A 25946-nucleotide genomic window follows, 5' to 3' on the forward strand; every position below is an offset into this window, starting at 1 on the left:
CAAAATCAGTCTATCAATGGTTGTCAATGGTACATTGAAACGGACAGATGCTCGTCCTAAATTGTGGTAATGCAACAAAGCCGTACCTGTATAACTGCACGTTTATTTTATGATTTATTCCGAACACTTCAAAACGGAATATTCATCCGAGCCGCATGGGGTCGCTGAAGCTTTGTCTCGTTGCTTTGGTCTTACAACGCCGTGCGTAGAAATGCTAAAGCATCTCAGTTGCTGATTTGTTTTTAGTTATAGGTGTACTGTGTTTATATATTTTGTAGCGTTAAAGCTAGCTCATAGCACAGGTCGTCAGGCTGTTTTATATCTTTATAGATAGTATCGCATACATACTTAGATGGTGTAAGAATGAAAAAGATTTGTTACGTTGCTCACAAGTTAGCATGTGAGTGAAGTGTTTGTAAACACGCGGGGGTCGGTGAAGTAAGAGCAATGACATTGTTGAGAAGTAAGGTAGGTATTTTTCTATGTGTTACTCCGCCGTTTCGTGTATACTTCAGTTATAGTTGCTAATTTCTATTACTGTTATTGCTTTCGGTATTGTACATGATGCTAAAGCTGAGTAATAACTTTTTGAATAATGTTATCTGAATGAAATGGCAAACACCCCATGAAGGATGACTGATGAAGTCTGTAATACAAGATTTTAAGCAGGTAACGTTAAAGGTTCACTAACTACTCAGATGAAATTCAGTTGTAAAGTACAATGAAGACACTTACCAATGATGCAAGAGTGAAGTGTCCCCCCGTCCCGTCCCCTGTCCCCCATTACTGTTCGTGTACGGTGACAATTTAAACTAAGACAGCATTCTCATGTCACTCTGTTGTTCTGTCATTGTCTTCCAGCTGTGGTGAGTCCACTTGAAGAGATGCTGCATTTGTTGCGTGGTCCTCTGCAGAGGACGATTTTCTCTCTTCGATGGAGGTATCCACGGTTGTTCTACTCCACCAAGCCTTACTCGCTCCAGGGCGAGGACTCCTCCACAGAGGTCCGCCTGAACCCCCTTAACATCCAGATGCTGTCCAAAAATCTTCACGAGCAGATCTTTCATGGTGTGGAGTCAGAGTACACTGAGGAAGCTGTGGAGCGCAGCATAAAGCACTTGCAGAAACACAAGCTGTGGGGGAAGGAAACTTCACTATTGCCCAATGTTGAACTTAAACTTCCCCAAATGTACGGCAGAAACATTGATGAGCACTTTCGTATTTTGGCCGAGAAGCAGAGCCTTCCCTACCTTGAAGTTGCCACCGAGCTGCTTCAGGCTGAACTACCGCCCATGCCTCAGGCGTGGAGCTGGGCGGTTGGTTGGACACGCTATGGGCCCAATGGGGAGAGTCAGAAAGTTGATTTCCCAGAAGAGTGTGCATTGGTGTTTGATGTGGAGGTGTGCATAACCGAGGGAAAATGCCCTACCATGGCCGTCGCTCTGTCTCCAACCAACTGGTGAGAAATGGGCCAGGATTGTAAAGTGGGGAAATCATTATGGTTATTTGCTTAGTGTAATGGGTTTCTGTTTTCTGACTATGTTAATAACCTACAAAATGGGATGTGGATGCACAGGTGGAGCAGTGTGTTCATAATGCTCTCTTTTGTCAGGTACTCCTGGTGCAGTAAGCGTCTAATTGAGGAGCGATACTCCTGGTCAAACCATCTGACTCTTGCTGACCTGATTGCACTTGAGACAACACTCAACTCTGCCCGTCCTCCAGGTGGTCAGTGGAAGGAGAGGCTCATAGTGGGCCACAATGTCAGTTTTGATAGATCTTACATTAAGGAGCAGTACCTTCTAAAGGTTCGTATTTAGAAGGTCATGTGCTCTATGGCCCTCTACTGCGTTACTTTTACAGCATCTCTGCGTTGTGCCTTTTTAGTGTAATCCAGGTAACTAAATATACTTTTCTTTGAAGGGTTCAAAGGTACGCTTCATGGACACTATGAGTCTTCACATGGCCATCTCGGGACTGACAGGGTTCCAGCGTACACTGTGGATGGCCAACAAGCTGGGTAAGAAACGGGGTCTTCAGGAGGTCAAGGAACATATCAAGAAAGCCGGGCAGAAAAAGCAAGGCCAAATGGTTTGTGTCCCTCTTTTTTTTTTTTTCTCTATAATTTACTCATATGCCTTATACGTTTAGTTTTCAAGGCATAGGCAAACTCTAAGTGTGCCATAATGTGTTGTGCATAGATTGGCTCTTGGGACTGGGTGAATATTAGCAGCATTAACAATCTGGCTGATGTCCACGCTCTGTATGTCGGAGGGCCGCCGCTGCAGAAAGAGGCCAGAGAGATTTTTGTGAAGGGAAGCATGATGGATGTCAGGAACAACTTCCAGGTTTGAACTTTATTGCAAAACGTGTGTAAGATTGTCTGTAAATAAGTTAAACTTATTTGTATCATCAGATCTTCAAGATGACCCGTACTCCTCATGAGGTAGTTATCTAACATGAATTTGCTTTTGCCTCCACCTACAGGAGTTAATGCAGTATTGCGCTCTAGATGTTCAAGCCACTCATCAGGTCTTCACAGAACAGCTACCCCTTTTCATGGAGAGGTTGGTAAATCCCAGCCCATTGATATGTTCCCAATTTTTCTCCAAAGTTATATTGAAATTCTAGCTAGTAATTCAATATTTCATTGTTCACGTTGCCACAAACTTCTTCTCATCTTTTGTGTTTTATAAGGTGCCCTCATCCAGTGACGTTTGCAGGGATGCTGGAGATGGGTGTGAGCTACCTCCCTGTCAACCAAAACTGGGGTCGATACCTGGAAGATTCTCAGGATGTTTACGAAGAGCTCCAGAGAGAGATGAAGAAGTCTCTGATGACTCTAGCGGACGATGCCTGCCAGCTGCTGCAGGATGACAAGTGAGATGACCACTTGTAAAGTCATAATTTTTATGGCTGTTAGTGTGGGTTAGGATAAACATTTGGATGTTATTATACATAATATGTGACTATGTCATTTCTGTTTTAAGATACAAAGAGGACCCCTGGCTTTGGGATCTTGATTGGGATGTGCAGGAGTTTAAACAAAAGAAAGTGGCAACCAGTAAGAAGAAGCAAGCCAAAAAATCAGCTGAAACACAAATGGCCACCTCTGTTCCTGATTGGGAGGATGGTACGAAATCAGACCATGAAAAATTATTTTTAAACAACATTTTTTCTAAAGAAACGTGTTAGTAAATTAAAAAGTTAGGTTGATCACCTGAGTTGTTGTGGTGTTAGACCCAGGGCCACCATCTGAGGAGGAGATGGCAGGCCCTTGCCCTACCAGGCTGGCTGTTGAGAAACTAAAGGAAACAGTGAATCGCCTTCCTAAGAGAAGGCAACATCTGCCTGGACATCCAGGGTAAGATCATTCTAAAGCACCACAAAGCCGTCTGACATTTTACCGTCTTTCACTTTCCTCCTTCGTTTGCTGTCGAGTCGATCTTGCTCTGTCCTTTTGCTGTCCTTCAGATGGTATCGTAAACTGTGTGAGAAGATGTCTGAGGATGACAGCTGGTCACCAGGAACCAGCCTCATCAGTCTCCAAATGAGACTGACGCCCAAGCTGATGGGTCTGACATGGGATGGTTTCCCTCTGCATTACACAGAGAAACATGGGTGGGGCTATCTGGTACCTGGACGTAGGGATAATCTAGATTCTCTGGAGGAAAACATGGGACCTGTCTGCCCACACAGGTACACGGCTGGCTGCTCTTGAAGTAAAAAAAAAAGTGCTTTCTGGACAAAACTTCAGTTGTGCAGGATAAGCCATTTTAATGCATGCGCTGTAATTTGACCTATTTGTCTTCATTGCTAATCTGTATGCTTTTACTTTAGATATCATTGCAAAAATACATTTTAGTAAGCAATGAGCCTTTTTGCCATTCTTGAAGTGCTGAGGTCTTTCCAGTTATGTGTCAGTACCTGCTGTCAGGTGCACGTGTAAATAAGGAAACCACAGTCAAAGTCAGCGCTTCATTCTCTGAACGTTCCCTGGTTTTCATGTGTGGGAGTGGCTATTACACAGCTTGTGAATCCTGTTCACTGATTAACCTCAGATTTAAAGGCATTTGTATGTATTGAAGTCTTGCTATGTTCCACAGAGTTATAGAAAGTGTTTACAAAGAGTACTGTGAGCAAAACAGCAAGGTGCAGACTGAGTATCTGGACTCCAGCCTGTCAGATGACCTCATGTGGACTGACAGCACAGTCTGGGCAAAGGTACATAAACTTACAACACGGCTCAAATGCAATTGGCACTTCTTTACAGAGTAATATCTCAGACAAACCAAATACAAGCAGAGTTCAAACGCATACTCTTAGAACTTGAGCAATGTATTTTCTTCAGTAAAATGTTTTTCCCATAATTTCCACAAGGACTGAACAGCTGCTTGGAATTACAACTTCAAATCTACCTGATGACAGTCAAACATATACTATAATTGTAGCTGCTTTTAAACGTAAGCAGCTAGTAATCGGTAGTTTTTTACGTGGTTAGATTTCCTTAATTACAGTTTCACCAAAATGTGACATTTATGTAATTGTTTGACCCATATCTGCCTTCAGCTGCTTCATATTACATTATATTATGTTACACTTTTGTGTGATTTCAAGGTGGAGGAGTTGGGTTCCTTGGAAAGTCTGTCAGAGGAAAATGGCATCAAAATGGTGAAAAACGAGTCGAAAAAGGGAGTGAGTATTACTTCATATCCCAAACATTTTACACAGTATTTAATTATTCAGTTAATATGTAAACTCTTGGATATCACTGCCTTGTCGTGCACGTTTGTGATTTGTTGTATTTTTATTATAAGTTCCAGGATCCACATTATGCACAAGGGGAGAGTCAGTGTCATTATCACCATGGAAACGGCCCCTACAACGATGTAGATATTCCAGGTTGCTGGTTTTTTAAACTGCCCCATAAGGTGAAGTTCCATGGTTGACCTGGACTGATCTGAATAACTAGCACTCACACAATGATGCTCCATTTAGCTATTTTCTCCCATCTCACTGAAGAATGTGGTTCACAGGATGGTAATCACAACAATGTTGGCAGTCCTTTTTCTAAGGACTTTTTGACTAAGATGGAGGATGGTACTCTTAGAGCAGGAAGAGGTGGAACTAATGCAACACGAGCTCTGGAGATTAACAAAATGATGTCCTTCTGGAGGAATGCCCACAAACGTATAAGGTACCCATCGGTTGCCCCTGAAGTTATTCTGATCACAGTCGGCTTTATTAATGCATAAAATGATAAATGAATGTTTGAATTGGACATCTTGATCACTTTTAGCTCTCAGATGGTGCTGTGGCACAGAAAGGGAGAGCTTCCTCGTAATGTCAGCAGGTTTGTGTGGCGCGTCATCAGAAATCCTGTATTTGTCTTTTATTCATATAGTGGAGAAAAGTGCTTTCTGTGTGTAACAAATTCTGTGTCTCTCCCAAAGACACAAAGACTTTGATGAGGAGGGCCAGTATGGTGCCATATTACCTCAGGTAGTCACTGCTGGGACGGTAACACGGAGGGCTGTGGAGCCAACATGGCTGACTGCCAGTAATGCTCGGGTAGGAGGCAATGAAACAACGCTGAAAATTACTGATTAAACTGCCAAAGTAGACAGAATTGTTATTTTTAGACATTGGAGGAATTTAGTTTATATGGCTTGTATTTCTGTTTCTTCTCCACAGCGGGATCGGGTAGGCAGTGAGCTAAAGGCTATGGTACAGGTACCACCCGGATATCATCTGGTGGGAGCAGACGTCGACTCTCAGGAGTTATGGATAGCTGCAATACTTGGAGAAGCTCACTTCACTGGCATGCATGGTAGAATTAGTCCCTTTGAAAACATAGTATTATTTATAGTTTCTCTGCTGTAGTTGTACTTTGCAGCATCTAATGTTTATTGTCTGTGGTTCAGGTTGTACGGCGTTTGGCTGGATGACCCTTCAGGGAAAGAAGAGTCAGGGTACCGACCTGCACAGCCGCACTGCTGACACTGTGGGCATCAGCCGAGAGCATGCAAAGGTGTTCAATTATGGACGCATATATGGTGCAGGACAGCCCTTTGCTGAGAGGCTGCTGATGCAGTTCAATCACCGCCTCAATCAGACAGAAGCGTCCAGTAAGGCTAGGCAGATGTATGCCTTAACAAAGGGCATACGCAGGTAAACTCAAGAATTTCACAGTTTAAGTCAAGGTTTTATTTTCAGTTTGATGGGAAGTTGAGCTCTAGTCCTCCACTTTTCTGTTTCTGTTTGTTTTTTGTCAGATACAATCTGTCTGAAGAGGGTGAGTGGCTGGTTAAAGAACTTGGTATAGATGTGGAGAGGGAAGAGGATGGAAGCATCTGTCTGCAGGAATTGAGGAGGATCTCTAGGCTGGCCTCACAATGGTACAAGAGCAAGTGAAACTCAACACAAACATCTGTAAATACTTGTTCAGGCCCTTACGTGTTTCCCCTCTTTGTTCTTTGCATCTTGTCAGCTCTCGACGAAAGAGGTGGGATGTTGTTGGCAAGCGTATCTGGGCTGGAGGTACAGAGTCGGACATGTTCAACAAGCTGGAGTGTATAGCTCATTCAGCCCAGCCAGCCACTCCTGTTCTAGGCTGCAGAATTAGTAGAGCACTGGAGCCCACGGCAGTAAAAGATGAGGTGAGCCAGCGCTGATTAAAGGAACAGATAAACTCCAGATATCCAGCTCATCTTCAAGCTTACGGTATAAAACTAACATAAATGGTGACATTGACTTTAATTATTTTACCGTGTTTAATCAGTAACCCACTTTGCCAATAAACGAAGGGTCTAAGTGATCTTTCACTAGCTTTTCTCCTGCTCATTTTTTAATGTATTATATGTACATATATGATGGATTTAATGAAAGAGAGAAGTTTCATAACATTTGTTGCAATTTGGTGCTATATAAATAAAACTGAACTGAATTAGATATTGAATATATTCGCCAAACAGGATGAGATTAATTCTCTGATATTTTAGGCTCTAAAGCAGAGAAGAACTGCTTTGCCCCACAGATGAGATGTTACCATATTTCTTATGTTTTTTGTTTTTTTAAATTCTTTTCCAGTTTATTACCAGCAGAGTGAACTGGGTGGTCCAGAGCTCTGCTGTGGACTACCTGCATCTGATGCTGGTGGCCATGAAGTGGCTCTTTGAAGAGCATAACATCGATGGCCGCTTCTGCATCAGCATCCACGATGAGGTGCGGTACCTCGTCCGCAGTGAAGACCGCTACCGAGCAGCGTTGGCCCTTCAAATCACAAACCTGCTCACAAGGTCTGCTGACATCCCCGTGCATGCTCTCTGTCAAAACACCTACTGTTGGAACGTTGCTTAAATGAGCCATTTGGTGTGTTTTCCTGCAGGAGTATGTTTGCCCATGCTCTAGGCATGCAGGACCTTCCCCAGTCAGTAGCATTTTTCAGTGCAGTGGATATTGACCAGTGTCTGAGGAAGGAGGTCACCATGGACTGTGAAACTCCCTCCAACCCTACAGGTCTGGAACGAAGATACGGCATCCCACAAGGTGAGTTCTGGATGCTACCATTGCTTACCAATTTCTCCAATCAAATATTCATATTTTTGTTCCATTTCAGGCGTCTTAAAACGCATTGTAAATAATTTTAATACATACAGTATACAGAGTAAACAGGAAGTGAAATAACTGCTGGTATCAGTTTAAAAAGAACAATTTTCCAGCTACGTTCAACAAAAACAAACCACATCAAGCACAATAATCTTTTTTATATTGTCAGTGGCCTTTCTTTTTTTTTGTTCTGCCACTTGTTTGACCTGTAAATATTCTGAATTAACATGTGAACTGGTTTCTTTACACAACTTTGTAATTCTCAGCCATTTCACTCCTGATATCCTCCAGGCTCAGACAAATGTATTGTATGTACAGCACATACGAGCAGGTTTGGAAGGAAAGTATATTTAACAAAAAACCACCTCACAAAGCGTGGCTGTACATCTCTCCAGGATGCATGTCCAACCAGACGAAACCATACATTCTTCTAAAGTAAAGTTTTAAAATAAAACTTGTTCTAAACAGTTTGAACTTTATCAGAGCAGCTTGTTCGTCTTGATGAAAATAGTTCCTGACAAATCTTCAAATGTTGTAAGACAGAAGTAACAGTTTTAATCCAAGTAAAACTGCATGCGCTTGTGTAGAAATGCATTTAAGGCATAAAACTATCAGATTGGTAAACAATGTGTGCCAACTTTCCACAGGTGAGGCCTTGGACATTTACCAAATCATCAACATTACGAAGGGCTCTCTGAGCAAAGGAAGATAGCCGTTTATGAATCGGGCTACTTTCCAAACAGAAGTTCAAACGCACCACTGCTGGGACACTCTTCACAAAGACTGATGGAAATCTGGGATCCCGCAGACGAGCCCCATATCAGCTCACTGTTTTTTCTTCTTCTGTTTGGGTTCCTGCGTCTCCTCCGTCTCCTGCGATTCAGTGGTCTGGAAGATGTGATAGAGCGAAGGGAAATTAAGAATCACACAGCTCAGTCTGCATGTGCACGATCAACTCTGCTCGAGCAAAAAAACCAAGCTGAGGATTAATGCTTTAGCCACACGCACCACCACGAGGAACATCTCAGTCTGGATTTTGAGCCAGCTTTATCCACAGATGTAATCAAGCAGAAAGGGAGAAGCAATGAAACTGTTGCTCCTGACAAGCACACACTGACCTCCTGACTGTTGTCCTGCTCCTGCAGGGCTGCGTCTAGAGTCGCAGCATTGATGCGGAAATCTCTCGAAGTGCTCAGCTTCATGTACTGCATCAGATTTACCTGGAAAACAGTTGTACAGATCTCGGTGAGATGCTGTTTTCTTTTTTCAGTCATTTGAAAGTCAACCCAGTGTTCAGAGGACTCTACTGTACATTTTGCCAAACTCTTATACAATTTTTGTAATATTTTTTTGTAAATCATCTCATAGAATTCAGCTTACAGATACCTTTGACTTCTTTGAGAGTGTGATGAGATACTTCTCGTACTGTTCAATGCCGAAGATCAGGTTAGGGATGGCCGTCGTCTCACGCAGAAGCTTTGCCTACCAACAGGAAAGAAGGCCGAGTCGAGAAAAAGTGCAATTCTCAATGCGATTCACACACATTTGTTCAAAGTTGTGGGTTATATATAATTTTGTTGCTAAAAAATAAAAAGGTAAAAACTGAAAACATTGGTCTTATAATTAATCAACATAACTACTGCATTTATAGGAGTTTAACATCCTTACTGAGGCAGCAGCGTTCACTTCATTCCTTCTCTTTTTCTTCTTCTCATCTGCACCTCCGCCACTGGATTCTCCGCACTAACCAAAAAAGAAAAGGCTCGTAAAACCACAATACTCCTCAGCTTGCTTGTTGTTTCCATAACAACACAACTCGGATCGCTGAGCTGAAGCTGGCTGTACCTGTGCGTATGTGATAAAGGAGTAGCACTGCGGTGTCAGGTGGGAACCAGATAGTTTGACCTGCATAGAAGAAAGATGAAAGATGAAATCAGCACAACATCAGAAATTATCTTAAAATTCAAACAAAGTGACAATTCTTCAGACCTACCAGCTTTTCAAAGCGGGCTGGCAGAGTGCTGTGCTGACTGACACACACCTGGATGTACTAACACAAGGTGAAGAAGGAAAGAAAATGTCACACTCGGCAAATGGCAGCAACTTTCTCACGAGATCATTGATTGGACAGATACATACGTATTTGACAAGGGTAGTGAGGATGGTGTAGGTACGACTCAGCACTCGTAGCAGTGTGATGGTGCAGGTTCCTGGCAGGAGGGCCGTCTGGACCAGCTCATTTAATGCTGTCAGGAGAGTTCCGAGCTGCAGCGTCACCGCTTTCTCAACTGGATCCTGATGGTTTGCGGCCTGGGTGGCCTCGTCTACACATCAAAAAACATTACCAGCACAGGTTTTTAGTACCCCCCCCAGCTCCACTGATTGATCCGATTGATGCATCCATATAAAAGCTTTTTACCTGAGCCAGGTTTATCAAAGATAGTCTGGCTTTTCTTTCTGGCAATAAGCCAGTCCACTTCATCAAGCACTCTGTCAACTTGAGACAGGATCAGCAGCTGGGACAAGAAATTTAAGTGGGAAAGAGAACCAGTAAACTTATTCTGGGAATAATATCACATTAAACTGAAAGCCTCCAGCTAGAAGAACACTTACTGCTGCCGTCGTAGCAGTTTTCATGTTGACAATGGCAAAATGAGACTGCTTTTCCACCTCCACATCCTGATTATCAAGAAAGAGAGGCCCATATGAAAGAAGTGTCTCCAAATAAAAGCACCCACGTTTGCTGCATTGTTTTTGAGATAATAGTCAATACATTTCTACCATGAATGTATTAAAGGAAAAGAAATTGAGGCTGACTTGAAAAAAAAAGTGTGTTAATATTTGAGCAAAGTTAGAGAACACCGTTGTTTTATTTTAACTGGAATTATTCTAATAAAATACTAATATCCACAGTATTTAGAATGGTATGATATCCAAATAAGTGTCATCTTCTTTAGTGAGCTATAAAAATCGATATTTTCTGATGCTATTGCTTTTGACATCACTGATGATGTCAATAGCAAGACTCACTTCTGATTATTTAGGAAATAACTACACCGTTAAATAGATATTCTGCTTCAAGGCCATGATGGCAATGGTCAAATCTCAAACTTTACGCTTCAAAATGGCATTTAAAAAAACACTGGGTCACATCCACCTCTTGTATGTGGTCCATCAGGCTGGGAATCAAAGCTCTATTCTAAACAGAAACTGATAAGAAATTATAATACAAAAAAAGAAAAAAAAGAAAAGAGAGAACCAGGTACCATTGGAAACTCTATTTCAAAGATACAAAGCTGCATTGCTTGTGCTCTGAACACTGACTCTGCTTACCTGATCAATATCTCCAAGCTGGCTGTGGATGTCTTGGCAAAGCTCCAGCAATAAGCTCACAGGACTCTTGTAGAGAACGTGCAGGTTGAAGAGGAGGGAGAGCAGCCCTTTGGAGAACGCAGAATCCTCTAAAAACACAGAGATGTGCTTCAGAATCAGGACAAACCTTCTGACATTTAGCAAGGGCAGAGAGATAACCTGTCGCTCACCAAAACTGGTCTCCTTGCAGATTTTCACAGTCCATGTGATCATCTGAACAAACTGTTAATTAAAAAAAGAAGAGTTCCAATTGATACCCTTCACACTGCTTCAAGAAGTCCACGTCATTTTTTTTTCTTTAAATCCTACCTGATTGGAGGAGGGCTTTAGCTGGCGAGAAAGCACACTCAAAATGCTGACCAGCAGCTGAGCTTCTCTGCTGTTGAATTCATCCTCCCCTCCACTTAACTGTGTGAACAGCGCCCTCTGTTGACAAGGAAACCCCATTGAATTTTAGTGCACTGTCACAGCGTTTAAAACTGATCTGATGGTGGCTCCAGGTGGTTAATACAGGTGGAATATTCATGCTTGTACCTGAAACTGTCGGATGTAAAAGTAGTTAGTCTCTGTAACGTCGTCCCGCTCTGCACCTTCTTCTGCGTCGTCTGTAAGAAACACAAAATATGATGGACTCCTGCCTATTGCTCAGTTGGAAACTTTGCAGCTTTGACAGTGCATGTCGGACCCATGGCAGAGAGGAGATGGACCATCTTGTCTGGGAAGCGTTGCTGGCAGGTTGTGAAGATCCTGAGCAGACCCTCCAAACATAGCTGGGACAAACTGGAGCGCTTCTCTCTCTTCCCCGCTTCCTCCACCACACTGGGGATGTTCGTGTAACGCCACATCAACACACTGGAAAGACATTTAGAAAAAAATTATTTGCTTTCTCCAGATTTCCCAGAGAACAAAATAACCCACTCACAGTCAAACTAAAGATATTTTTGTTTTGTTTTTCAACCTCGTCATGTCACAGAGGAAGCGGAAAGTCCTGTCTGCATTCTGTCCATCTGGACCGTCCGTGTGTCCAGTTTCCTCCAGCTGCTGGATCTTCTGTACAACTACACTTAGTGCATAACGCACAAAATCTCCACTTGAGCGGAGCACCGATAAAGCTTCTTCTCTGCTTTGACTATTGTCTCTGGAAGAGGAAAATGATTCTTTTTTTTTAACCTAGTTAATAATTGCCATAGAATTTAAGAGAAAAATCACATTTGCAGTTAATAACGTTTCAGCTTTTTATGTTTGCATCGTAACTGTAACTTTAATTATCAATAGGTAGTACTGACATTGAACAGAACTAAACAGAACAAACTGTTAAACACATATTCAACTCATTACACAGATGGGTTTTTTTCAAACAGAATCGGCCCCCAAAACCACTTGATCTGACCAAACTGTAGCTGCAGCTGCAGCTGCAGAGAGCCTTTACCTGAAGAGCACAGTGATAAGATTTGATATGAAGCCCATAGAGAGCAAACTGCGGGGGGTCTTGTGTGAAGGCACTCTGCCCTTTCCAGATTTGTCCTTCAAGATCTCAGACATCTTGTTGTAGTGGCTGAACAGCTCCAGAAGCTCTTCAAAGCGACTTTTACTGCGAGACAAAAGGGAAGTGAATGCATTTTTCAAAATCATCACCACTGTAACACTGCTGTACAATGCTCTAAACAAAGAGCGTTGTTACTTGTAGCTGGCTTTGATGAAGTTATACTCCATTAGGACCTCATACACTCCCATCACCAGCACAGCATAGATGTTATTCTTCACTCCTACACTGGATCCCATGGAGAACTCTGCTGACTTGTCCTATTCAAAATGAGGACAGGGCGAGGCTTAAAATGACACATTCAGTCCACTACCAAATTATCAAAATCTAACAAAGGTAGAGATGAGTAGAAAAGTGAGGAAAAACACTGGATCTACAACACTACAAGTAAATATTTTTAGTTTTAATGAATGTTTGCATCTTTGGTTCAAACGTGTAAATCTTAAATGACCCATTTAGTTTCCTTCCACAGATGACTTATTTGAGTTAAATAGTAGATTGTCAAATGTTCCTATTGAACAGTTTTAACAAAGGTTAACTTTCTAGTGGTAAAATTGAATTGATGCTGTTCAGGAAAAAGCAGCCTCTGCTCTGGGATAACTTTCAGACTGAGCTCAGTTTACTGTACCAGTTCAAAGTCCTCCAGTTCACACTTGATCATGCGCCGTGTTGTGCTCTCTAGGATTGCCTGCAGATCAGCCTGATATCCCTCCTCCTCCTCCTCTTCGTCACTGTCATCACCATTGGGGTTGGCTGCCTGCCGCATGTTCTGCAGCCACAGCAGGCATTGGACAGTGCAGCTCAGCAGATGTGCCTGAAACAGAACAAACACTGCTTGTAGCAAAGGTCAGAAATGGCAAAGAACTGCTGCAAAAATTCCACAGAGCAGACAGAGTACCAGTGGCTCCTGGAGGTAGACTTGGTCTCCGTGGGCAGTGATGCATGGCTCCAGCTTCACCGGAGGCAGGAGGTCTTGTTCAGGTTCGTAGTATCGCCTCAGCTAAAGATGCAAAGACTTGACATGTCTCTAAGTGCAAACCACATGCATAAAACACTACGCACTAAGTGCACCCGCATACCTGTGAGAGGAGGGTCTGCATGATGGAGCTTGCAAGTTGAGAGTTGCGACGGAGAACATCATAGAAACCCTGAAAAAGGCAACAGTTTGCTTCTGTAGTCTTAAACATGTCTAACAATCACTACATATTCAAAGAATTATACCATTTTCAAGCCTAGTCCTTAGTTAAATTTCAAATGATCAAAAGACTCTGAAGGTAAAGTAAAATAAATTGTTTCCACGTTATTAATACTGTTAATACCAGGAACCTTAAAATCATCTCATGAACATGGAACTGAAAAAAGGGTCATCAGACCTCATAGAGCATCAGGCGCACATCAGCCTGCTGGCCAAGGCAGCGGCGCAGACTGCTGAGGATCTCCAGGCAGAACGCTTCATTGGCAGCCGAGTTGTAACGAGAATGAACATCCACTTGGATCTATGAAGGAGTTGAGAATAGCAGTTACTATCTGTCAGACAAGGTTTGACACGATCTGTCAGCTGCAGATGCTTCAGCTCGCTTGTTGCAAGTGCATGAACGTAAATGTGCAGAGATCAGCTGGCATAATACCTGGCTGGAGGAGACTGCCTGGCTACACTGACTTGAGGCCAAGCTGCCCAACACCTTGAAGTTCTTCAGCAACAACAAAAAGCCAGTCACAGCAGACTTCCTGCCATCCAGCTGGCTGGTGGAGTCAATTAAAGAGTAGAAAAAGTGTGAATAATTGACTTTATTTTTATATGAGATGTAAAAATGTTTTCTTTCTCATTGAGCTTTCACATGGTTTGACTAAACATGACTCATTCACATTAAAGTAATCATGGTAGTACATACCTGGAAAACATGGCCTTGCGCAGAACCAGAATTAAAGCATCTTTTAAAGACATACTGACTTTGAGAAGGGGCTGGAAATTAGACATAGGAAATGATTAAACAAGAGAAACCTCGACAGTGTACCGGTGTATCCCTCTATCTGTTTCAGTACCTGAACAGCTTTCAGAAGACCCTGAACGGTTGCCAAAGGCAGGTATGACAAGTGGTCAAATGTCTCTGTGACCTTGGAGGACGACTCCAGGAGGATCATTGGGGCAGAGACCACAATATCAGAGAAAAGATCTGATGAAACACAGAAATAAAAGCACAAAGTGCTGTTATTTCACCGATTAGGCACAACAGCAAATCGAAAAGCTGACAACTATCTGAACCTTGTATTACCTAAGTAATGACTGACGGGTGAGGCGGTCTTTGTGACCAGTCGATTCAACACCTGCTCCAGTATCTCACCTCTGATGTGCTCGTGCATCTGTTGTAGACAGACACACGCTTCAGTGAGAAAGTATGACATGAACATGTGGTTGACACTAACTGAGCATTTACACTTTGACAATTGCATCACATGAAAACCAAATGTTACCTTAAAGCCCTGCAGGAGCACCTGTCCTCCCAGCTTACATGCCTGCTGTGCAGGGGTCCGTGCCACATTAACAGGCCCCTCTGCGCTCTTGCCAAATGGTCCAGGTTTGGGTCCAAATGTGTCCATGAGGAAGAAGCCCAGTTGCACCAAACCCTGAATGACATGATCCCATCCAAACACACTGCAGAGGAGGAGAAGTAGTAGAACCCACATAAGAAGATTAAAGACTAATATTGTGTTAGCCTTAAAACACAATGCATCATTTATCTTTTCGTGAAGTCCATTTCTTTTTTGATAATGGTAAAAAATGATTTTCTTAAGCCCATCAACTTGTGTTGCACCTAAGTTGAAATGTTATTAGGCTAACCTGTTCTTGACTGTGTCCAGTATCATCTGGGCCACACTAAAGTGTCCCGGCAGGAGGTCCTGAAGGAACTTTGACCCTTGCTGCAGCTGCTCATCCTTGAAGCTCTTGATAACCGCCCCTTTCAAAATGTCAAACACCTATCCAAAGGAGAAAATTGGCAAAGGGGAAGTTAATATGAAGGAGGCGTCAAACAAGCCCAGGAGAGAAAAGTAAAACGTTCTCACCTGCTCTTCATAACGCTGAATACGTGCAACTGAGAGCAACAGGGCAACACTGAAAGGACACAAATCTCCATAGGATAGCTGCAGAAAAGCAACATGGGATTTATAAATAAACTTTAATCTAAATTTAAAAAAAAGAAAAGAGGTTGTATTGCAAATAACCTTGATACTTTTAAGGAACTCTCTTCCAAGCTCGTGGTCCAGGCGTATAGCAAAGACTATATGAAGGATAACAGTGCCCTCCACATGTCTCAGCTGGTCCTGTGGAATAGACTGAACCTCGAGATCCAAGCTCCTGAGAGAGAGGGAATAATAAGCTAACAGTGCGTAACCGAAAGGTGTACAGTAAGGTTTGCTACTTGAAGAATACAAGTCACTCACTCTCCATGTTTCTGCTCTTCTTTCTGGTGAATGTCTTGCTCTTTAAAGTAGCCGATGATTCCATCCAGGATCTGTTTCTTACAACCCTAACACAAAGATACAGGACGCACATTTAGATAATTGAGAGGGAATGGTACATGATTCACACGATGAATGAACACGATGCTGTGCATGCATACCTTAGCAGATAAAAGCAGCAACTGGTAAACCAGTGGTGGGATCTCCTGTAGATCCAGTTTAGTGAACATCCTCAACACTTTCTCCACCAGAAACTGCATCTCCTCTGATGACAAGGGCACATCCCTGAAACGAGGCACACACAAATTTAACTGGGGCACTGAAATATTTTTGAGAGACAAGAAAAACACACCAAACACCGTACAAGCCACAAAAAAGTAAAAGACAAAGACATTGTAATACACTCTTATCAATACGAGGGAAACTTAACATGTGAAAACATGTGATGACTTTGTACTGAAAGCTGTTACCTGAACATTGTTGTCAAGTGGATGACACACTGTGGATCCCATCTGCATGAAAAAAGAGAAATAAGTTAATATCAGTATTCTTATTTGCAATGCGTGTTCAAAAATGTGAATCTATGTGTAGTCTAAATGCTGTCTTCACCTGCTTGAGCAGAGGCTGTTAATCAGCTGTTTCTTGTATTCCTCACCACTGAGTTCCCCTGAAATTAAAACAACCCATCATCTTTTAAAATGTGCACCTCGAGGACGTCACCGTCCACATTTCATTACATTGGACTGTAGCTGACGCAACTTTAGAGATGAAAGTAAGTTTGCATTTACCCTTCCCATATGACAAGGCTTCACAGGCAGCAAGGGCAGTGAGGATAGTAGGAAGCAGCTCCAGGGATTTCCCGCTGCCCATTTTCCCCACTTTAATGGCGTCAACAAATAGAGATGCCAGTTGTGCAAGAGACGGCCCGGGCAGTGCGTGACTCTGGTTATAATGTTGAAAAAGCAAAACTGAAATTAAACAGAAGTCATCTGATTTGCATCTGTCCATGTGACCAAGGAAGGAGACAATACCAACACGAATCAGGGATCCCAAACAAAAACAACCATCTACATGTCAATTATGGAAACTACAAAAAGCATAGCAACCTCAAGCATCAGCAGTCCAATGATATCAGAAGCCACCTCTGTCTGAAGGTCCCCGGACTCACACAGAGGGATGCAGTGTTTATATACAAGCAGCCTGCGGTTTGACCCTTCAGTGGAATTAGGTGGAGACCCTAAAGAAAAGGAGGAGCATAGGCTTCACTTACAGCACTCCCTGCTTGTCATCACAAAATCAAGCAGATGCTCATACATTTGTATTTTCATTCTAACAGGCTACATTATAGCAAGATTGAATTAAACGAGAACCACACGATTAGATGCGTTATGGTGTTGGAAACAAAACAACTACTTACCTTTTAATATTCCTTTAATCATGGTACTGACCTTCTTGCCCTTAAGCGCGCTACTGGTTATCACAGTAATAAGCTAAAAAGCAGATAACAGAGAATAAAGCGGTGAAAAGCAATGAGATACGATCTTGAGGCACTTACTGCAGAGACTTAGTGTCTCTAATGTTTCTGCTTCAGCTGCTACAATGACTTACTTGATCATTTGTCAGAGAGGACAAATACTTCTGAAGTTCAGCGGTACTGTCTCCATCTGACAGGGAGACAATTTTTTCCATTTCAGCCATCATGTCCAATTGAATAGAGACAAGGGCCACAAATAGTGTAATAAGCTAAAAATCAGTTCAGTCTGTCATAAACCTCACACACTTATCTACCCGTTGGTCGCTTAAGTACAGTTAAAATTAGTCATTCAGTCAAAATGAGCAAAATAACTAAGTTTGTAACAGGCACGTATTTCTCTGTCTTTGGTAGAGCTTTCATAACATTTAGCGAACTTCCCGCCAGCGGACACTTCCTGTTTTTCTTCGTGGTTGCCATGTTCACGTTTACGTGCCCCTTAATCGCTGAATTTAAAAATTCAAGCTGCATTCATTAAAACACAAAATAAGTTACTATAATCGTATCTAGTTTTTAACATATTTAGTAACAGCTTGACAACATAAGGTTAAGTCAGTTAAACTACCAAATGAGACCTTATATTTGTTAGCTATAGTGTGAATATACTTAATTTTTTCAGACCTGTCAGCCGCTTTTCCTGGTGGGCACGGGTATTTCGATTGGATAGGTTTTTGCCGGGTTGCCCAATCCGTTAAATATACGTATAAACATTTGCATTCATATTTATAGTCTGTTCTCCAATGTTTTTCTTCGTTATCTATCACTATTGTCACGATTAATGTTAAAATCACAGCACAGCTAACAAATCACTTTAAATGAACGTGTCAAATACTGTTATAGGCTACTGGGCACGTACTTCGGGCCAGTGGCGCAATGGATAACGCGTCTGACTACGGATCAGAAGATTCTAGGTTCGACTCCTGGCTGGCTCGGAAATATTTTTTCCTTCATAGATCCTAGTTTGACTGGGCCAGCTTGAGTTTAACTTAATTGTGTTTACAATTAAAGTCTTCCTTTTTACACGTCTCTTGTCAAAAAACTCTTGAGGCTAGTGAATAAGATCAGACAGTTGTGCTCAAATGTTAATCAACTGACCACCGCTTTCGGTTTTCGGCGCTATTATAGACCATTGCAAACTGGTTGACGTGACAATCCAAAGCCTGTCGTTCTTTCGTAAAGACAAAAAGTAAATATCTAAGAACAGCTTAGCCAAAATTTTCCAAGATTAACTGGCTCCAAACATTTATTAGTATGTGGGGCTAGGTTGAAAGGTTGAAGGCCATTCTATAAGCTAATATGTTCAAAAATACTGTTTATAAAGGCTTATAGTAATCTAGTTATAACAAACATCTGACGGTATATGTTAATTTTACTGGCGGTTTTAGCTGATTTTACACAGACAGACCATCAAACCTAACATTTCCATTCATTTGGCAAACCTCTGCGTACCTGGAAGACATAATTCCCAACAGTAAGATTAAATCCTCCCAACAACAATCCCATGACACCTCAAGCTCGGTGTCCTAGATTCAAGAGAGACAAGATGAGAGGATTTCAACTATTCTTTATTTGAAATCCATAGTGTGTACACGTTGAACATTGTGTAGCTTAGACAATAAGAAAGCCCTAGTCAACAGAAAGATAACTCTAAAATTGTATTCGAGGGATTCTAACACACGTTTAATCACTTATCTTTTGTAGCTGTAGACTAATACAATCCCTGGCAAAAACGATGGCGTCAACTGTCATGATCCATGGTTTTTATGTTTAGATTTTTCCCGTTCTTTGGGTTGGCATACTGACTTATATGGGACAAGTTGGTAGCTGCAAGCCCTGCTCTAAAAGTTCCTATCATCATTGCAAAGTATGTCGCTGAATATACAGAGAGTATAAGAGAGGTTAGCAGATTGTTTAAGCTGTTGGTTCTCCAAAGGATTTCTTGTTTGACACACGGGGCCTCCATGAAAAATTTGGCTAAAATAAGCCATGCTTCAACTGTGTTTGCCAGGTGGGCCCCCAAAGATCAGCTCTGATTCTATCCATCTGGACCTCAGATCATACATGTATTTTTTGTAATGGGCCTTCCTCCCTTAGTTCTGAGCTCTTAAACTGGACAGAAGGAATGGATCGGTCTGAGCACATTGTGAGAACACTGTCCATGACTTAAGACACTCACTTACCGATATTTTGATGATACTTTTCCACAGTACGATCAAGCTTCTTTGACAGCCGTTGCTTCCTCCCAAAAGATGCAGTCGAAGACTATGTGAGGAACAGAGATGGATTCTCTGAGTAAGCTGAATAGAATGAAAAGCTTTTATTGTCATCACGGAGACGTACAACAAAATTAAGATGTTTGGAGATCTGTTTTTTTTTTACCATTCCAGTATAATCTTGTATAAGTCACCTCTGTGAACTTTTACAGTTTTAATACTGTAAATAAGGAGAGGACGGAGAACAGTTAGCTGTAGAGTAGTCTTATCTATAGATGGAAACTGAAAATGTCTGTATACACTGTGTACATTTACATCATTATGAAGTTATTTATCATCAGACAGTGCTGTTTTTGCAGGCATATTTGGTATACCTTTAGTTATGTAGATTTGAAAAAACTAAATTTTGCTCAATAGTTTGCATACCTGAGTCACTTATTCAGTGGTACATTGCATGTATATTAATGGGTTGACACTGTGTTGGGGAGAATCATTATAAATACATTTAATCAGTAATTCTACTATTCCTCTAATGTTGAAGTATGACCTGAGTGACACAGGGTATTCCAGTAAGGGACACGTGTTCTCACTGTAACCTAGATACAGATTATTCTTCCAGATGTTACCAGGTATTCTTGAGCAATGACATTTAAGCATATTATCTAGCTTTATGACTTGGAATGACTTTGCATTTTCATGTAACCACTCTTTTATTGATCACTCATAAAAGTTGTGTGACTTGGGTGTGCTGCAGAGCTCTCATGATAAAATACCCAAACCGAGCACATTGTTATTTCAACCGTCACACACTGATTTACACGAGTCTGGTTGTCAAAAACACCTGGAAAAACCCTGATGCTTTCGGTCAGGCTTTTCAAACTTTTCAAAACTTTGGTTTTAAAGATGAACGATGGGGACTGAAGCTTCCTAAATACTGAAAAGTGCGTTCTGTCTGTCTGTAGTTGGTCAATCATTCCATACTTTATCAATTTCAAATCTGAATGTGAAGCTAAAGTACAATGACTGAAAAAAGAACATCCTTCAACTTCCACCACGTTCATCAAAATAAAATGAAAGAAAAAACTGTTTTCCTTCTCTGAGAAAGGCTACCTGAATCTAAGAGGGGCAGTTCAAACTGAATTAGCTGCAACAAAGGTTGGTATGACAGTGTAGTTGAAGGGAGATTTAGTGCAAACAAACTTAAAAAAATTAAAGTTGACTCCGTGTTGTCATCGGACCTCCAAGAGGAGAGAAGCATATGTTAAATTGTAGCCTACTGCTTGCAATGATGGGCAAGAATGTTTTAAATCACTTGCCTGAGAATCTGGCTCAAAGTGTCGCGCACACTGACAGTAAGTTCATCGGCGGAGGCGGCTACGTCTCTCTTTGGACTTCCTGTGGGTAGTTTTTCAAAGTCCAACAGTGTCGCTGTCCACTTTCAGACAACGATCATGGAGTCTCGCGCGAAGCAAACTTTCTTTCTTATATCAGTTTTATTTGTCGGTGTTAATGCAGATCTGAACGGTGAGTATGACCGACTTATTTTTCCCCTCACAATGACGTGAACAACTCTTTATTATTTTTTTACCATTTATGCCAGCCCCGTATATTAGACAAGAGGCAGATCCAATTGCACTAAACATAAGAATTTTGTTTTAAGTCTTTAATGTGTCTGAAATGCAGCTGAATGTGTTGAGAAATGAGTTTTTGTCTCATTTTGTAGAAGTTAATCTTGATTACCTTTGAGTTAGATACTCTGTTGACAGGTGAGAGGTGATTTGAGCTTTACTTTAGCTGGTAATGGATAATGTGAATTAATGGGTGGTCTATATAAGTAGATACATGCATGCATCTCTACTGAAATGTAGATGTTAAATACAATACTTTTTTCAGCAGAGCAACAGGGGAAATAAAGTTGATTTCAATAACTACTCAGCCTTGTCAAATTTTCAAAAACAGATGTTGACACAAGCAGAATGTTATTATTTTCTGCGTTAGTGCACTGATTTAGACTAAGGTGTGTAACCTGAGCAACACAGAACCAGTCTAGATAGGTGAGAGGGCAAAATGAGTGTTTCCCACTACACACTTGCATCACATAGTCTTGGGCAAGAATTTCTTTGATTCACAGCTGAAATGTCCATATTTAAGATATTATTATATCCAAGAGGCCAGAGGGGACATATTTATACTGCTTGTTCTGTCCACACAGGAGTTAATTGTTCCATAATGAGGCAAAATAATTCCTCATAAATACCACATTATATCACTTACATTGTTGATGAATTTGTTATTCAAAAACTAATGAACAGTTACTTTTAGCGACTTGCATGTGCTTGAATGAGTTGTAGAAAGGGCATTTAAAAGCACTGAAGACAGTAAACTGTCTTTCACATGGTTAGATGTAATTATTCAGATCCAAAGCTGGTGCACTAACAGTTGTCAGTTTATCTACCAGTCAACTTCACTCACCTTTGCCTGCGTAATCAAAGACTAACGACTTAATGTTGCAGTTTTACAGGAATTATGCCTTTGTCTTAGCGAATATAGGATTTTTATATCCTCTGGGGTAAAGGATTATAAATGTGTTACATTTTGATGCTGATGTCTCATATTCTGACAGCACCACAAGTCCACACCAAACTCGGGAGCCTGAGAGGTGAGTATGTGAGTGTAAAGGGGAAGGAAACCAAAGTCCACGCCTACCTGGGTGTTCCATTTGCCAAGCCACCCGTCGGCCCCTCTCTGAGGCTGGCTGCGCCTCAGCCTGCAGAGGGATGGGAAGGAGTGAGAGACGCCACCAAGCAGCCTTACATGTAAGATAAGTGTGCTCCAGTTTTATTGCACGTCATTCACATAACTCTGTTTTGTAGTTATTGATTAAAATATCTTATTTGCAGGTGCATTCAAAATGCAGAGATTGCTGTGGATCTGCTCAAGAAACTTGGTTATATGGCAGAGGTGCCAGATGTTTCAGAAGACTGTCTTTATCTCAACATTTACACTCCTGCTAACAGACCTCATGATGCCAAGATTCCGGTAAGAACCCTTGTTGTCTAAAAAGTGTTAAGTTGTTGGAGGAGCTCATTTTTAATGCTTTTGAAGAATTCGTAATGGCAATACGAATAGCGATAGTCTCATTTGAAACTAGATGACCTCAAAACCCAGAAGGGCGACTTGGTTTTTGTCACCATTTGTTCGGTTTGATGATTTCAGTTGTTTTTCTTTAGTTTAATATCTGTGACTTTTGAGTGGTCTTTCATTTGCTTCCAGGTCATGGTGTGGATCCATGGTGGTGGATTTGCTCTGGGGTCTGCTTCAGTGTATGATGGTTCTGTCCTGGCTGCCTACCAGGATGTGGTTGTGGTTCTAATCCAGTACCGACTGGGACTTCTGGGCTTTCTCAGGTAGCTGGATTACTAGTTAGAACACTTAGAACAAACTGGTTATAGTCTTCCAGAAGCAAAACGCTGTACATCACATCACAGATGAGCAGCACAAATCTGGTTTGTGCCACACATCAATGAGACTTCACTGTGTTGTATCCAGTACCGGAGATGAGCATGTGTCGGGGAACTTTGGCCTGCTGGACCAGATACAGGCCCTGAGGTGGATCAAGGAGCACATTCACAATTTTGGTGGAAACCCAGATTTGGTCACTGTGTTTGGGGAGTCTGCTGGTGGAGTGAGCACATCCCTCCTGGTAAGGATTAATCTGGAGATAAAGTTCCTTTCTCTGACATTTTTCACTCAAACAAGAACCTTTTTTTACTTTTTCTGCTACTTGAATCAACAGCTTCTCTCACCATTGTCTGATGGCCTGCTCCACCGTAGCATTGCTGAAAGCGGTACGGCTGCAATGGATATGCTTGTGGTGAATGATCCAGTACCAACAATGCAGGTTGGTTATCAGTGATTTTTATTTGGAATGGCTCATCTTGGAATTTTTCTAATATCAGAGGCTGTAGTTTTCACTGTAAATGAATCTGTCCTCAGGTGGTTGCAAACGCATCTGGCTGTAGCCTCGAAAGCACAAAGAAGATTGCTGAATGCATGAGAAACCTGGATATTGATACCATACTGACATTTGCGAAAGTGAGACATTATGTGAAAAACTGATATAGACAGTGGTAGCTGTCTTCTGCAAAATATTTGTCTCTTTTACTGCTGTCTCCACTTTTACTATTTCACATTTTATTCTCTCAAGGATCCAAGTATAAGAATTGTTGTAAATGTTGATGGACACTTCCTGACAAAACCTGTGGATGAGGTGTTCCAAAAACACGAACTCCTCACTGTGCCGTTCATGACCGGCATTAATAATCATGAAGCAGGATGGATGTTGGCTTATGTAAGTAGTGAATGGTTACTGATATTTGTTTGAAGCAAGAGCTGTACAAATTTGACTCATTCCAGATAATCCTGTTAAACCTGGATTTGTTTTTATTTTTTTTTGTGTATATCTGATAAACTTATTCAGTTGGGCATTCTTCCATTAGGCCTTGGCTCCTCCAAACTGGACAGAAGGAATGGATCGGGAGCACGTTGAGAACACACTGTCCATGTTCTTCCCTGATGTAAGACACTCGCTGCCTGACATTTTGATGATACTTTTCCTCAGTGTGATTGAGCTTCTTTGACAGCTGTTTCTTCTTGCCTGAAGCCCAAAGATGCAGTCTTCAGAGATTTGGTAATAAATGAATATATTGGAACTGGCGAAGACCGTGTGAGAAACAGAGATGGATACTCTGAGATGTTTGGAGATTTGTTGTTTACCATTCCAGCCATTAAAACTGTAAACGCTCACAGAGGTAACTTTTGTACAAGATTATACAATTCAGTCTAAGAGCCACTATTTAATACCAACGGTTTCAACAACCCATTTGTGTACTACCAGATGCAGGCGCTCCTGTATACTTGTATGAGTACCGGTATCCTCCGAAGTTCCTGCAGAAAAAAAGGCCGAGCTTTGTAAAGTGTGATCATAGCGATGAAATCTTCACAGTGCTGGGACTTTGCTTCACAACTTCCCATGTAAAACTGTCTGGTAAGTAAAGGTAACTTTATAGCCCCTAAGATATGTGGCTTGTGTTTTTGTTTTGTAAAGTGTAAAGTGTTTCACTTCTTGTTCATTTAAGAACCGTGCTCTGAAGAAGAGGAAGAGTTTAGCAGAACCATAATGAGCTACTGGGCCAACTTTGCTCGCACAGGGTAGGTATTACTGCTCCTTCTCAGTGATAGTACACACAGGGTAAAATCAGAAAGTCATTAATTGCTTTTGTGTGTTAGATCTCCCAATGGGGAAGGCCTTGCACACTGGCCAAAATATGGCAAAGATGAAGAGTACCTGGCCTTAGATTTAAAGGAGCAGGTAACTGGTAAGAACCTGAAGAAGGACAAGTTTGTCTTGTTAACTCAGATCCTGCCAGAGAAGATCCGACAGCATAAGGAGAATACAGAGCACAGCGAGCTGTAGAGCTGCCGTGTCTATAGATGAGGACTGAATACATCTGTAATCATTGCGTACATTTACATCTTTGTGTGGGCATTTATCATCAGACAATGCCGTTTTTGTAGCCATATTTGGTATCTCCTCAATGATTTAGGTTCTACTGTTCAGTCTTTAATCAGATATTCTTTCATGTCATACTAAATTTGAACAAAAACTATGAAAGGGTCGATGTGGTTTAAAATAAGACCTGAATAGCCATGATGCTTTTAACAAGTTTTTTTTTGGTGTGAAAGATTAACAATGGGAATTTATGATAATCATAAATACTGATGACAGCTGTTTGTTTGCATACCTGATAAATTACTCCATATTTTATGACATTATAATAACATTCTGAATATGGCACTGAAATAAAACAACTTTGAAAAAATAAAAATGTTTTTAACTTTCAAAAAATTGTATTCTAATGTGCAGCAGAATTAAACCGGTGTGAAAATAAACCCATGTGTCAAAGAGTTTTTTTTTCCTTTTATTATTGAGAAGAGCGCTTAAGCTGATAAGCTCCCTGAAGTCTGATGTGAGGAGTTCAATAGGACAAACTTAAAATTTTCAAAAATTAGGCGTGTGATATTGATAATGGTACAAAGCAACACATTTCAAAGTCAAATCATTCAAACAGTTGAGTTTACAGACAGAGCAATATACTGATATAATAATAAAATAAAAAAAAGAAAATCTGATCAACCAAGGCGGCTTGAAAAGACTTCT

The 25946-nt window shown here is 41.3% G+C and overlaps 3 protein-coding genes and 1 non-coding gene across 5 annotated transcripts; 3 read left to right on the forward strand and 1 right to left on the reverse strand.

Annotated features, from left to right (window-relative positions):
- The first annotated feature begins 196 nt into the window (after nucleotides 1–196).
- polg (polymerase (DNA directed), gamma) lies at nucleotides 197–9217 on the forward strand. Its single transcript, XM_072385563.1, has 23 exons — nucleotides 197–468; nucleotides 862–1459; nucleotides 1613–1808; nucleotides 1924–2091; nucleotides 2202–2348; nucleotides 2488–2567; nucleotides 2698–2880; nucleotides 2991–3133; nucleotides 3241–3364; nucleotides 3475–3699; nucleotides 4107–4224; nucleotides 4618–4695; nucleotides 4818–4931; nucleotides 5037–5197; nucleotides 5300–5353; nucleotides 5454–5571; nucleotides 5695–5830; nucleotides 5925–6171; nucleotides 6276–6398; nucleotides 6491–6659; nucleotides 7090–7298; nucleotides 7388–7548; nucleotides 8256–9217. Exons 2-23 carry the CDS (start codon nucleotides 885–887, stop codon nucleotides 8318–8320), a joined length of 3594 nt encoding a protein of 1197 aa, XP_072241664.1. The 5' UTR covers nucleotides 197–468; nucleotides 862–884; the 3' UTR covers nucleotides 8321–9217.
- Nucleotides 7631–17683, reverse strand: fanci (FA complementation group I). 2 transcript variants are annotated; one of them, XM_072385562.1, is made up of 37 exons: nucleotides 17591–17683; nucleotides 17400–17472; nucleotides 17089–17219; nucleotides 16771–16924; nucleotides 16592–16649; nucleotides 16453–16494; nucleotides 16144–16267; nucleotides 15965–16050; nucleotides 15746–15878; nucleotides 15587–15664; nucleotides 15363–15499; nucleotides 14996–15176; nucleotides 14797–14884; nucleotides 14567–14697; nucleotides 14416–14486; nucleotides 14152–14266; nucleotides 13897–14019; nucleotides 13603–13671; nucleotides 13422–13523; nucleotides 13152–13337; nucleotides 12662–12783; nucleotides 12410–12571; nucleotides 11939–12118; nucleotides 11666–11832; nucleotides 11515–11585; nucleotides 11290–11406; nucleotides 11151–11202; nucleotides 10942–11069; nucleotides 10222–10287; nucleotides 10028–10124; nucleotides 9748–9932; nucleotides 9602–9658; nucleotides 9454–9513; nucleotides 9277–9351; nucleotides 8995–9090; nucleotides 8727–8828; nucleotides 7631–8496 (listed from the first exon to the last, which is right to left on the reverse strand). In XM_072385562.1, the coding sequence occupies exons 1-37, from the start codon at nucleotides 17681–17683 to the stop codon at nucleotides 8434–8436; spliced, it is 3975 nt and encodes a 1324-aa protein (XP_072241663.1). In that variant the 3' UTR covers nucleotides 7631–8433. The 2 variants fall into 2 exon arrangements, with proteins under 2 accessions (XP_072241663.1, XP_072241662.1); XM_072385561.1 differs by lacking the exon at nucleotides 7631–8496 and having other exon boundaries at nucleotides 8570–8828.
- Nucleotides 17684–18372: 689 nt separating this feature from the next.
- On the forward strand, nucleotides 18373–18445 carry trnar-acg (transfer RNA arginine (anticodon ACG)). The gene has a single exon. It is a non-coding gene; the product is annotated as a tRNA-Arg (tRNA).
- A 2700-nt stretch (nucleotides 18446–21145) lies between these two features.
- On the forward strand, nucleotides 21146–25794 carry ces2b (carboxylesterase 2b). The gene is made up of 13 exons (XM_072385564.1): nucleotides 21146–21250; nucleotides 22350–22542; nucleotides 22627–22765; nucleotides 23000–23133; nucleotides 23276–23429; nucleotides 23523–23627; nucleotides 23723–23821; nucleotides 23934–24077; nucleotides 24226–24303; nucleotides 24390–24537; nucleotides 24624–24773; nucleotides 24865–24937; nucleotides 25016–25794. Exons 1-13 carry the CDS (start codon nucleotides 21178–21180, stop codon nucleotides 25200–25202), a joined length of 1677 nt encoding a protein of 558 aa, XP_072241665.1. The 5' UTR covers nucleotides 21146–21177; the 3' UTR covers nucleotides 25203–25794.
- The last annotated feature ends 152 nt before the right edge of the window (nucleotides 25795–25946 follow it).

This window comes from Leuresthes tenuis, unplaced genomic scaffold (assembly GCF_036924035.1).
Source record: "Leuresthes tenuis unplaced genomic scaffold, fLeuTen1.0.hap1 SCAF_5, whole genome shotgun sequence".
In the NCBI taxonomy this organism is placed as follows: Eukaryota; Metazoa; Chordata; class Actinopteri; order Atheriniformes; family Atherinopsidae; genus Leuresthes; species Leuresthes tenuis.

What these genes read in the sequence shown, in the direction of transcription:
- polg (XM_072385563.1), top strand. Translation starts at nt 885, where the DNA reads ATGCTGCATTTGTTGCGTGGTCCTCTGCAGAGGACGATTTTCTCTCTT. An exon ending in AGAAAAAGCAAGGCCAAATG is followed by an intron (nt 2,092 to 2,201) that starts GTTTGTGTCCCT and finishes TGTTGTGCATAG; the next exon opens with ATTGGCTCTTGGGACTGGGT. An exon ending in AATGCCCACAAACGTATAAG is followed by an intron (nt 5,198 to 5,299) that starts GTACCCATCGGT and finishes GATCACTTTTAG; the next exon opens with CTCTCAGATGGTGCTGTGGC.
- fanci (XM_072385561.1), bottom strand. Translation starts at nt 17,683, where the DNA reads ATGATGGCTGAAATGGAAAAAATTGTCTCCCTGTCAGATGGAGACAGT. An exon ending in AGCCTTGTCATATGGGAAGG is followed by an intron (nt 16,650 to 16,770) that starts GTAAATGCAAAC and finishes TTTTAATTTCAG; the next exon opens with GGGAACTCAGTGGTGAGGAA. An exon ending in TCACTACCCTTGTCAAATAC is followed by an intron (nt 9,659 to 9,747) that starts GTATGTATCTGT and finishes ACCTTGTGTTAG; the next exon opens with TACATCCAGGTGTGTGTCAG.
- ces2b (XM_072385564.1), top strand. Translation starts at nt 21,178, where the DNA reads ATGGAGTCTCGCGCGAAGCAAACTTTCTTTCTTATATCAGTTTTATTT. An exon ending in CCATACTGACATTTGCGAAA is followed by an intron (nt 23,822 to 23,933) that starts GTGAGACATTAT and finishes TATTCTCTCAAG; the next exon opens with GATCCAAGTATAAGAATTGT. An exon ending in CAGGATGGATGTTGGCTTAT is followed by an intron (nt 24,078 to 24,225) that starts GTAAGTAGTGAA and finishes TTCTTCCATTAG; the next exon opens with GCCTTGGCTCCTCCAAACTG.